At 42.6% G+C, this 12,475-nt stretch overlaps 1 protein-coding gene across 1 annotated transcript in view; it reads left to right on the plus strand.

The window, feature by feature from the left end:
• Positions 1-316: 316 nt before the first annotated feature.
• The window catches only part of ghrhrl (growth hormone releasing hormone receptor, like), a 16,348-nt gene continuing 4,189 nt past the window's right edge, over positions 317-12,475 (plus strand). The window contains exons 1-11 of the mRNA XM_076153535.1: positions 317-549; positions 1,160-1,306; positions 6,062-6,167; positions 6,596-6,694; positions 7,811-7,896; positions 8,947-9,050; positions 9,600-9,732; positions 9,867-10,020; positions 11,221-11,281; positions 11,487-11,556; positions 11,945-12,036. Of these exons, the coding sequence (XP_076009650.1) occupies positions 526-549; positions 1,160-1,306; positions 6,062-6,167; positions 6,596-6,694; positions 7,811-7,896; positions 8,947-9,050; positions 9,600-9,732; positions 9,867-10,020; positions 11,221-11,281; positions 11,487-11,556; positions 11,945-12,036 (1,076 nt within the window). The 5' untranslated portion in view covers positions 317-525. The remainder of the gene's footprint in view (positions 550-1,159; positions 1,307-6,061; positions 6,168-6,595; positions 6,695-7,810; positions 7,897-8,946; positions 9,051-9,599; positions 9,733-9,866; positions 10,021-11,220; positions 11,282-11,486; positions 11,557-11,944; positions 12,037-12,475) is intronic.

Consider the following 12,475-nt stretch of genomic DNA (forward strand, 5'->3'; position numbering starts at 1 on the left):
TGCTGCTTTTATACACATCTTTTTCAATCTCACATTTGGGTCTCTTTTTTTATTTTTTATGAAAATTGTGCAATTCTTAAGCAAAGCCTCAAATTTTCGAAAGAGAACTGTTATGTGTACCGGTTGTTAAACTTGTTAAAATAAATATTAAATCTGTTTGTTTACACTTCACTTTCAAAGCATTGATACTGGAACAGGTTTTCTCTTCGTTCATTTTGGAGTGTCTCTAATGTGCATTAGTCATCCTTACAAGTGTTCAGCTTGTAATAGACCTGTCAGACCCACAGGAGAAATGAATAAAGGTTTGAGATTGGCAATGCCTCTTACATTCACTAATCCATTTTTTTGTTTTTCTGTTAGGCAGCTTGGGAGTCAGGACAGCATACTGCCACTGATTACCTCTGTGCGCTGCCACACTTCATCATAATATGTGACGTAAACAAATATCTTCTTGGGTTGCAATACCTCCTTATCAAATGTACCTCAGGGAGTGGAGAGGGGACTCGACCATGGTGAAGAGGCTTTATGATTCAGGAGATACATACTAAGGTGAGAAAAGCTGGAAGTGCTGAATGTAGATATTCTGATGTTCTGATAGAATTTCTTAGTTTATTATTTAGGGCACATTAGCTTTGTTGATTTGATTCAAAGGACTATAACTTGAAAGGTTTGGAAGTAAGAATGTTGTAAAACAAACTATGCAAACATGATGTAATCATGTACATGCTTGCTTCACTCCTCTGATATGGACCCCTCAGACCTTCAGTGCACAGCAGCGGCAACAAGTCAGTAAGACCGCTCTATGCTAGGCTCACAATTTATCAGTCAACCCCTTGGTGCTTGATCAAGGAGGTTGTGGTAAGGTGCATGCTTATAATGTGGGACTATGGAGGGTTATTACGGAAGGTTTCCAGTTAACCAGCATGAACAGTGGAGGACCAGAGTTTCACCTTCACAATAAAAGCACAAATCGTCACTTCGTAATGGTGCGATATGTGTACTGTGTGTTTGAACTGCCCGTTACATCGGACGTGAAAAAAGGTTTACCAAGCCCTGGCTTTTATAGTATTTTCATAACCCAAAATGTTTCAAACTGATGCATTGAAAGAGGATTTTATTATGAAAAACACCTGTGTCTGAGTGTATGTGTGTGTGACAGAGGGAGAGCGAGCGCGAGAGAGAGTCCGCTGCCCCGCAGTGTGTGTCGGTGTCATCCAGAAAGAACCACACCGGAATCGGAGGAACCGAGACAATGTCCCGTGACCACGTCCACGCTGTGTTTCTCACACTGTGTTTGGCTGCAAGCGTGAGTAACTGACTTGAACTCCATCTGCGGGGAAGAACAATAACGGCGCTCCTAAAGTTGATTCACAGATTGACACGATATTAAACTTATATAAAGCGCGTGTCGTCACTAGACAGATGGAAGTGTTGTTACATTGGAAACGGTAGAGCTGCATAAATGATAGACAGGTGGAGAAACACACCCACTATATATATTATTAATATGTAAATGTTTAAATACATACATTTATAATTTGAGTCTGGAGCAGATCTAGATGTGTAGGATCTATGTGTGTGTGTGTGTGTGCCCATATCATGTCCATATTCAGAAAACAGGGATTTTAGCTTCACCCATTAATTTCCATAGCCTAGTATTTCATCATTATTGACTTATTGTGTGTGTGGCTATGGGTGTATACACTGAAAATGTCTGAAAATGTACCAAAAAGGATGCATGCAAGTTCAGCCAAAATCTAGAAAATGGACATATTTTTCTGTCATTCTGCTATCATTGACATGTTTTTCCTACTCAGTGAAATTCTAACAGTGAAACACCATTTGGATAAAACTGAACAACTTGTGTTTGCTGGTTTTAGCTCTTTATTTAATATCCATTGTGTGTGTGTGTGTGTGTGTGTGTGTGTGTGTGTGTGTTTGTGTGATTTATTTAGGCTTATTACACACACACACACACATACACAAACACACACACACACACACACACACACACACACACACACACACACACACACACACACACACACACACACACATCCACGCGCCAGCAAACACAATAACAGTCATTTGTCAACAGGTACATAGAGCTCTTATTAGATGGCTGCCTTGCTCATTTTCAACCGAATAGAAATATGAGAACGATGCAAACGGGGGATGATGATAGGTGCGATGATGATCAGCATGGCAGAGAATGAGGACGGGGCACACACACACACACACACACACACACACACACACACACACACACACACACACACACTCACACACTCATCATTGTGTTCCACTTCATTCCATTCTCTTTCACTGCTCTGGACTGCAGAGAATCATAATGAAAAGCCCGCGGATCCACCAAATACATAAAAACAGACACGCACTTCAAAAGAAAAATAACAGAAATGACACCAGCAGGGCATGACTGGTATCTTTTATATGGTTGGAATTTTGTCCTTTTGTACACCTGAGAGGAGAAATTACCTGCTTGTCTTTGCCAACGCAGCGGTATAAATGATCAGTCTGGTTTTGCAGTGTAAAGATCCAGAGATGCAGCTGAGGGCGATTGAGTCAGTAGTCACTGTTTATTCAATTAGTGCATGCGAGTGTGTGAACATTCCACTTAGACAGCCAGCCAGTTAATTCCAGCACCTGTGTAATCTCTTACTGAAATACTAAACAGGGTCTGTGCTTGTTTTTCTCTGATTGATTGTCTTCGTCCTATACGTTGCACTGCAGTTTAGAGGTGCATCTCATTCACTGATGAAAATAGACAGCGACATCCGCAAAGTGAGCCCAATCTGATGGCCCCTTTTTGGGTAGTTAGCAGATAATGGGCTTCACCTCTCAGAGAGCAGTTTTACAGCACACTGCAGTGCACTAACCTGGCAGTGTGAAGTGGCCTTTGGCAGGGCGTTTAGTGTCAGGACTCGCATTACCCAGACTTACTTTATCCAGTCCTCGCTCGCTCGCTCGCTCGCTGTCTCTCTCTATTTCTGTGTCTTCTACGGCTGCAGTCTGGCTTGCTTTGTCCCATCATGCATTTGAAATGCAGGTGCACATCATGCATCCCCCGGTGCCTGTAAGCGCCGTTCATGCTCTGGCTTTATGTCCCACCACCTGCCATTATAGGCTCTTATAGGCTTATAGGCTCGCATCTGCTCCACGTCCTGATGATGAAAAATGTCTCCGCAGAAGTTCAATCTGCAATACATCAGCCTCCCCTGATACGTGGCATTTACCTGATGTATGAGCCAGAGTATGTGGACAGGCCTTCTAATTAGTGGGTTCATTGTTGATCTTACGTGAACTCCATATTTATGTCCATGGCTTTAGAATTGGACATTCAACAATAACATATGAGGGCAATTTTCCAGTGTCCGCCTCCTTTTGATGTAGGGAGATTTCATTTTTGAATTAAAGGAGCATGAATTGATTTCTTCAGCAGTGAATTATCTCTACAGGAAAGCAGTTAGAGAGCAGAGTCTCACCTCGAGCTCACTTACTGATACTTTGGTATCAGTAAGTCCACTTGGAGTCCACTTTCTCTGCTGGCGGCAGTATGCGTCCTTTTTCATGTGTCCCCTGTTCCTTTCCACGGGAGGAGAGGTAATTGCTGAGTAAATTGTACAATAATACCTCTCATTAGACTATTAGCATTGCATTAGGAACAAAAGAGCAGGGATGAGCAGCGTTTTACTCTGCTTGCTTCCAACACTTTTATTCTTTGTCAGTTGAGGGAGAGGTGGTACTGAAAGCTTTTGTATTTGCTACATTTTACATAAAGAAAATGGAAAATATATCGTCTGCTTGGTTTATTATGCATTGCTTGATAAAAACAGCCTCTGTTCTGATTCCCCGTTTGATAAATAGCTTTTTTAGAACAGAGACTTTTGACGGAACTCTCCAGATTCCCCACAGGCACCTGCTCAGTATGAGACGTTATAGGAATATTTGTCAATACATCCTTGTTCCCATTAAGGAATTCATTAATTTGAGGAATGATGCCTCTTTTAATAACACATGGATCCCCTCTGTCGGGCATTTAATCCTCCTCTTTGATGTCTGACATTTGCGTGTTTGCATTGAAGAATTTAAAACAATTCCCCGCACAGTGGTAATTAAACGATGTCATATACTAACTCCTGTTATTTCATAAAGTGGCTCCAGGGGTTTTGCATGGCTGCAGATGTTGCTGTCTCTCTCCTCAGAGGAAAACATGAAAACATGGTTTCTCCACAGGGAATGTTTGTGTTCTCAAGGGAATTTAGCTCTTCTTTCTTTGAAATTAAGTTCACTTTGTCACCAGGATGTTTGTTTCCCCTCAGTTCTTCAAGAATGAAACATAGTCAAAGTCAAAGGTCAGAGCTATATGCATATTAATAACACGTTATAATTGACATTTTTCAAGATTCAGGGTCTTGTCTGTAAAAAGTGCAGGATAGAGACACGAGACATGGGGTTGTGAACCCAGGAGCTTCCACGTACTTACATTGAAAAAAGGCAACAGAAAATACTTTGGCTATTTCCTGCAACCTTTCAATGACGTGTAAGCCAATGTGCCAATTCTGGAGCCAAGGCAGAAACTCAAGGAAATTGGCTCAGAATGACTCAACATATGAAAGGAGAAATACAAAGCCCGACACGACAGAGTGCCATGTGCCCGCCTGCTGACAAACACATAAGCAATCTGTGTTCTTGTATAAGCTTGGAGGCAGAACTTTGAGATGCTGTTACTCTGCAGCTCAACTCCAATTCTCGCTGTCAGCAACTACGTTATGTATTTTATGCCAGGTGGAACGTATTGTATGTGGAAAACACTCACTCATAATCATAATGCAGACTGTATCAAGCAAAACTGCACAGGCACACACACACACACACACACACACACACACAGACACACACAGACACACACATGACCTTTGCTTTCCTTCTTTCAGTCTTATTCCTTCATCCAGTCTCAAGGTCGCCCTCCAACAAGATGTCCTGATTTGTTTTTAGTTCCAGGCTGATGTCAAATGCAAATCTGGTTGTGATGTTTTTATTTGATATGAGGGGAGGCAGAGGCAGACGAACACACACACACATCTTTGAGCCGCACTAAAATGGATGGAGTGCAGAGTTGTTGGAGCTGAGACAATCATCTGTGTCCCCCAGGGAAACCCACTTAATGAATTTGCCAAGCATCCACTCTCTCCGCATTACACTGAAGTAACATTTCGCTTAATGCCACAGATGGAGATAGATGTGTTTTTGCTAAAAGGTAACTCTTTTAACGGGAAACCATTTTCTACCCAAGGTAATGTTTACAGGCAAAGTGAGTCAGAACCCTGACTCAAACTCCTGTTTTCCCACACATGAATTGCTATTATTTGAACATCGAGAAAGGTTCAAATTGCGCAAAATGCATGCACACACACACACAGGTGTCCACAGTTCCTCTGGCTGAATGGGCTCTTTCCAGGTTGAAGGTGGCCAGGGCTCAGATGAGAAAAATCCACGTCCCTAAAAGCAGGAAACTTGTCTAACATGCTCCACCTTGACCTGAAGAGCACCTGTGTGTGTGTGTATGTGAGGGTCAGTCATGGGTGTGCAGCCTTTAACATTCAAAAATGTATTTTCAAATCAATTATTTGGATAAAACATTTAAAATGATATATAAAATTATTACATATAAAAATGTAAATTAAACTAAGAATCAATTTAAATGTGAAATGTGCCAGATTTATCTATTTTGAATTGAAGTTGAAAATTAAAAGGAAACTGGAGACTTTCCTGTTTTAAATTTAGTGTTAAAATGCATTTAAGTTAGATTAACTATACGACTACTACCATATTTACATTCCTTAGCTTCATCACATCTTCATGTTCTCAGTGTGGCATTCAATCCTGTGTGGAGTGTTTGTTATTCCAGATTGTGTGATTCCCGATCTTTGTCTCCTGCTTAAATGTCTGAAATCTGTCAATGCATTGAGAAGTACCCATCCACAATGGAGCCTTCTTCTATTCTCCCTTCCTTTTGTCCTTGCTCTGTTCTTCCCTTTAGGCTCTGTCAAGCCTGCACCCTGAGTGTGAGTACATATTTCAGCTGGAGAGAGAGGAGCGTCACTGCCTCCGGTACATTGCTGAGCAGGGCAACTGGAGCACAGAAGGTGTGTCGTCCCTTTGCTCATCCTCCTTCCCCGCTCATGCAAATCCACAACCAAAAAACCCCCAGTTTGGCTGTGATATACTGCAGATGGTCACATTAACTACAAGTGTGTGAGATGAACTGCATGCTTCATAGAGAAAGCTCAGACTCAGAGCTGCTGTTCCAAGTGGAGAATGAATGCGTAGGGGCTGAGATGATCTATCAGTGTGACGGATCAGTGAGGGAGAACATTAATGATTCTTACATAAGGATTCATGTTTGTAATCTATCTCAAGGTAAAGGTCTGGCATGGAGACGTACAGGACATCATCACTCTTGTCTTAGCACAATGCACATGCAGGCAGGTGTTATAGTGTTGATCTATCTCAGTGTGTCTTCTCTCTGCATTACTTACTACTAATGTCTCGCAATCTCTGTCCCATCTCAAAGGCTGTCAGCCATTCTGGGACGGGATCGTCTGCTGGCCGATCGCTGTGGTCGGGGAAACTGTCCACAGAAGCTGCCCGGCACTCTTCAGAAACAACACAGGTGCCACCGATGATCACAGAGTGGAGGGAGGGGTCATTTTGTCTCGGGTGTCAGTCCTCAGAAGCCTTTATATCATTGCTGCAGGTAGTATTGGCCCGCAGTCAGGACAGTCGAGGTGGAGCCGCTCACCTTCACCTTAAGAGTGGATGATGCAGCGTTCCCTCGTGATTCAGCCGCCTCTTCTCTTGACCTCTAACCGAGTGCTTAGCTTAACAATTTAGCAGATCAAGCCGATAGCACCGGAGTGGCCGATGTAGAATAAGAAAGAAGGAGAGGCTGTGCAGCTATCTAGGACACACCAGCTTCTCCTCACCCAGACCTCCTGGAGCACCTTGTGATTAGGTCAGCAGGCTTGGGCACATTTAAATTCTCCCCAGGGGGCCATGTCCAGTCGCAGAAGAAACATCTCCCCCCTGCGGCTGCTCTGCATGTCTCCTCTGCCATCTAATCAGTCAGACTGGGAAAAGAAGCCAGATTGCTCCCAGTCTCTCTTCTCCTCTTCCAGCCCAGACCCTCAGTTCACTTCGTTAATGGGGCAAACATCTCAGGCTCTGGTCAGAGTTGTGACATTTAAAGAAACATGAGCTTTCCTCACCCTCAAACTAAATGAGGTTCTACAGGCTGGATGTAACCTGACCATCTCATTACAGGTCTGACCCTCCTGGGCTGGCAGCCTGTCGTCAGGTTCATCTTATCAGGCCGTCTCATTTCATCTAAGCGAGACCAAGACATGTGTTTGAGAGAGATTCTGTCCCGTTCCTTATCCCCGCTCACTGAGAACATGAGGGAGGCGTCTCTGGTGACCCTCCTCATGTAAAGCGGGGGAAACTGGCAAATCCCTCTTTAAGCGAAGGCGAGATGTGTGAGGATGTAGAGGCTCCTAGGAGAGAGATCCCCATATTCAGACTGGGACCTAAGGGAACTAAATGTATTTATTCTTTGTTCTTGCATTCTTGTTTATGCTTAATAAGATCTTATCTCAGGAAATTGCAGTCAAATGAGATGAAAAGAGATTCACTGCACCGTATTGATATGAGGACATTTGACCTGCATACATGGTTCTGGTGATGATTTAGTGATTGCTTGTCTGTGTTTCCTCTCAATCTTTCACCTCAGTGAGTCAGAACTGCACAGGTGGAGGCTGGTCCATCCCTTTCCCACCGTACGACGTCGCCTGCAGCGTGGACGACGACATTCTGGAGGTAAGCAGTCGTCCATCACAGTACAGCAGGTCAATGCTTTCACAAGGGAATGACAGACTCACAATGGAGAGGGAAGGGAAGAAGTGGAAATTGAAAAGAAGTAACAGGGGAACAGTCAGCAGTAATAGGAAGAAAAATCAATAAAGCATGAAGATGGCTGTCATAAAGGTTCTATTTAAAAGCCCGACAAAGGAGGAGAGAATGAGAGAGCAAAGATGTGCTGGATCTGGATTCTTAATAATTAAGTTTCCATTCCAAACATTTCCATATTGGTACTGACAAGTTCATTAAAGCTCATAAGGTTCATAATCGTCTAAAATGCATAATTTATAATGAATAGGAAACATACGGTATGTCCCTGTAGAGAAGATAAAACCAGCGGAGTGAGTCTGGAAAATCTATCAGAGGCTCTTTAACTTCTCATCTCAAGCTCTTTGATTTGAGATTAAATGATTATTCACATTAGTTTATTACCTCTTGAATTGAGAGGAAAGCCCATTCAATCATCATTGTGCACTTTATGGCCTTTGCCACAGTAATGAGAGATGCTACAGGGCGTCAGTGTGTCTGTGTGTCTGTATGAAGTCGCTCATTTATTGTGTAGAGAAATTCCAAATAACATTAATGCTCCCTGACAGGAGAATGAAGAGAGTCAGTAGTAACTAGCAGAAGGAAAATGCCCTTTGGTTCTGCAATCATCACTTTTATCAAACGTATCCAACCCTGAAGTGCTACAGAGAACTGAGTTAAATAATGAGACTGGAATTCATTTCTGTCACCATAATTGTTCTCTGTCTTCCTAATTCCAAACCCGAGATGTCACTTTAGCGCAGTATAATGCTCCTGTGACATTAGGAGATGGATAAAGCTCTCCGTCATCCATCCAGTGCATTTGAGTTTCAAGCTTATCTGTATTTGGATGATGTACAATTTCCTCTCATTTTGACACATTAGATTCATTTTGAAGCCGGGCAGCAATTGGACAAGCTTTGATATTTGAGTGCTACATTTTTTCTCTCTCTCTCTCTCTCTCTCTCCTCTCACGCTCAGACCGAGCAGTCGTACTTCGCCACAGTGAAGCTCATCTACACGGCCGGCTACAGCGTCTCCCTGGTGGTTCTGTCTGTGGCTGTGCTCATCCTGCTGCTCTTCAGGTGCCATTACATCACAGATTAATATTCATTTCAGCTCATCCAGTGAGGAGGATTCTGTTCATTTCTCATGGCAGCAGACCTTTGCTCTTCTCAATTGAGTTCATTATGTTTTATAATCATTTTCACAAAGTCTCTGAATATCTTATACTATATAACACTACTACTGACTAAGACTCTGAGTCCCTGTTTGACCCAACATCAACCACATTTCAGGTCATTTTTAATTTTGGATTTTTCTAAACTAAATTCCAATTTAATTTCCTGAATGTGCCAAACAGCAACAACAGCTGGCCTGCATTTAATATGGGACATTGCTCAAACATAACATGTATCTGCATGCAGTGTGTTCGGTATGTTAATCTCTAATTCCAAACACAATCCTGGTGTATGAAGGAGGAAGGAAAGTAAACTCAGTTACAGGCTCAGAAAGATGGAAAACAAACCGGTAATATGGAAACTAAAATTGACCGTAAAACAAAGACATTGTGATCTTTTTCTTCCTCTTGTTTCATTATTCAGTGTGTGTGTGTCTTTTCGCCTTTTCAACAGGAGGTTGCGTTGTGCCAGGAACTACATTCACATCCAGCTCTTCACCTCGTTCATCCTGAAAGCTGTGGCGGTGTTCATAAAGGACGCGTCTCTGTTCTCCAGCGACGACACAAACCACTGCACCCTCTCCTCTGTAAGATCCTCACAGAGGCCTCGGCTGCGTTCACATCTCCTCTCCCAGCAGATTTCTATGTTGCCATGTCGCTTGTGTGTGTCTCTCCTTGATTTCTTCTCATCTGTTGTCCCTCTTTCTTCTTCTCCGTCCAGTTTGCGTGTAAGGCCTCTGTGGTTTTCTGTCACTACTGTGTAATGACTAATTTTTTCTGGCTCCTGGTGGAGGCGCTCTACCTCAATTCCCTGCTGCTCTCTTCCTTCCATCACAGCCGCCGATGCCTCTGGGGCTTTGGCCTGCTGGGCTGGGGTGAGGACTTCTGTCATACATACACACTGTGATGCCTCATAAAAGGATTAAGAGATGAATTTTAGTACTTTAAAAGGAGATAGATCATGTAGGTCTATGGATGACTGAATGGAAACTCTTTCACCTATCAGATAATGTATATTTTAGACACAGTAGACTTGTTGTTCATGTATTGACAGTGACATGTTGAAGTCAGTAAAATGCTCACACTGTTGATTAACAAGTGTGAAAAAACTTTTTGCTCTTATGTTGGCGGGGATGAGATTGTCGTCATTTGTGTTTTGGGCACAGGCGCCATCATTAAACCAGCAAAACGTGACAAATCAGATTTCCTTTAATCAATTATACAGTCCAATCACCTGAGGCTGATTGCAGAAAGAAGCTCGACCCATAAACAGAGGGGTGTTTCGCTTAGATTTAACAAACAATCAGACCTCAGATGAGCATCGCTCTGTGACGGAGTGAATGTTTTGCAAAGATATTCCTGCTGTAATTGTAAGATTGAATCTATAAATGTGTATCTTTTGGAAGAGTTTAGTAGTTTAACCACACTGCACATCACATCACCCCTGAAACAGTTTGAATTAGGAAACATCATCCATTGTCTTGTTCCCTTTAGAGCAGCTTCTGTATTGTTTAACAGGAGATTGGAAGATGCATCATCCCTCAAATTCAGATGAGCGATTTCATACAGCGGCAGAGTGAATAGTAGACTGTTGTTGCCGTGGTTTGTTTGTAAAGCAGCTTGACGGCGGTCTGCAGAGGGTGTGAGGCTCACATGGGGCAGGCAGACATGCAGCTGCACATAAACACATCTTGTTACTTTAATCCATCTCTGCAGGCTGAGAGGAGGGAATGTAAATTAGCAAACAAATTGAATCAAAGTTTACATCCCAGTGGCAATCACTGGTAACTCTCATTAGTATGGTTGTTGGCTGAGCGTTTGGTGACAAATGCTGGAGTTGATTTTGACGTGGTGAAATGAAAGGAGCGGTTGCTTATGGCAGGAGACACTCACTCACACACATTATGTGCTAAGTGCAGTGAGAGTACATGAAATTGCGTTAGAGATTATGCAGGAAATTGTTGATAGGCTGCATAGAGACATTAAACACGTCATACATATACAGAATAAAGTACAAATGAGCTGTGAAATGTCAAACTGGCACTTATTGTGTTCTGCTTTGTGTATTTCTACAGGCGTACCTGTGCTCTTCACTGTCCTGTGGATCGGATCCAGGCTGTATTTTGAGGACACAGAGTTTGTATTCATCACCAACTGTTTCATTTACTGCAGACTGTACACGCGCACACACACGCGCACACACACACACACACACACACACACACACACACACAGACACACACAGCTGTAGTGACATAAAGTGATTAATTGCTCACTGTAATATTGGTATCTAAAGTGAAATCAGTTAAAGTCTACAATGTCTAAATGTCTTCTCCCTCAGATGTTGGGACATCTACGAGGACTCTCCTTATTGGTGGATCATCAAAGGACCGATCGTTGTGTCTATAGCGGTGAATGCTACATCACACAGTCACACAGCCGCCATTGTGCTGAGACAAAACCAAATCATGAGTTAATCATTACTAAATGAAAAGTTAATTACGGCGCTAGATTATAGATTGTTATGCAGATGCTTTGTTTACCTTCTATTCAGGTTTATAAGAGATTAGTTAAAATGCATGAAGTTTCAAAAGGTTCTATTGAGCGAATTGGAACGGTGCCCACACATCAGCCAGACTCAATCACACAGATGGCTGCTTGTTTTGTCGCCGTAAAAATTAAATTGACTGAAGTAATCTTGTCATCAATCGGTCGTACCGTGTTGCCAAGGTTTCAGCTCTGTTCAATTCTGTTCAATTTTGGATCAATTTTTTTTAATTCTGCCATTTCTGTCAACAGGTCAATTTCATGCTCTTCATGAACATCATCCGCATTTTAATACAGAAACTTAACCCTCGCCTGATCCAGTTCAATAACTCCTCTCAGTACAGGTAACCCTTTATCTCCACACACACTCAGTACAGGTAACCCTTTATCTCCACACACACTCAGTACAGGTAACCCTTTATCTCCACACACACTCAGTACAGGTAACCCTTTATCTCCACACACACACCTGGTGGACACTTAGAGAGTCCAACAAGTCCAACAAGTCCATTCTGTTGGACTATCTGACTTTAAACACACTCTCAAACACTTCTGCTTGGTCGGATCAGATGCAGGTTTGCTCTCTCTCTCTCTCTCTCTCTCTCTCTCTCTCTCTCTCTCTCTCTGTGTGATGTTTAATTCATTCCATCACAGATGAACTGCTAATGAGTCTGTCCACGTCTAACATTTCACTTCTCACGAGGCTTATCAGAATTTCCAATTGAAATCGGCTCACTAATTGGCTGAAAGTGTTCAGGCACTTCATGCATATCCGGTTCTTAT

The sequence above is a fragment of the Genypterus blacodes genome, unplaced genomic scaffold (assembly GCF_046128005.1).
Source record: "Genypterus blacodes isolate CSIRO-AG114 ecotype Tasmania unplaced genomic scaffold, CSIRO-AGI_Gbla_v1 ptg000058l_1, whole genome shotgun sequence".
Classification (NCBI taxonomy): domain Eukaryota; kingdom Metazoa; phylum Chordata; class Actinopteri; order Ophidiiformes; family Ophidiidae; genus Genypterus; species Genypterus blacodes.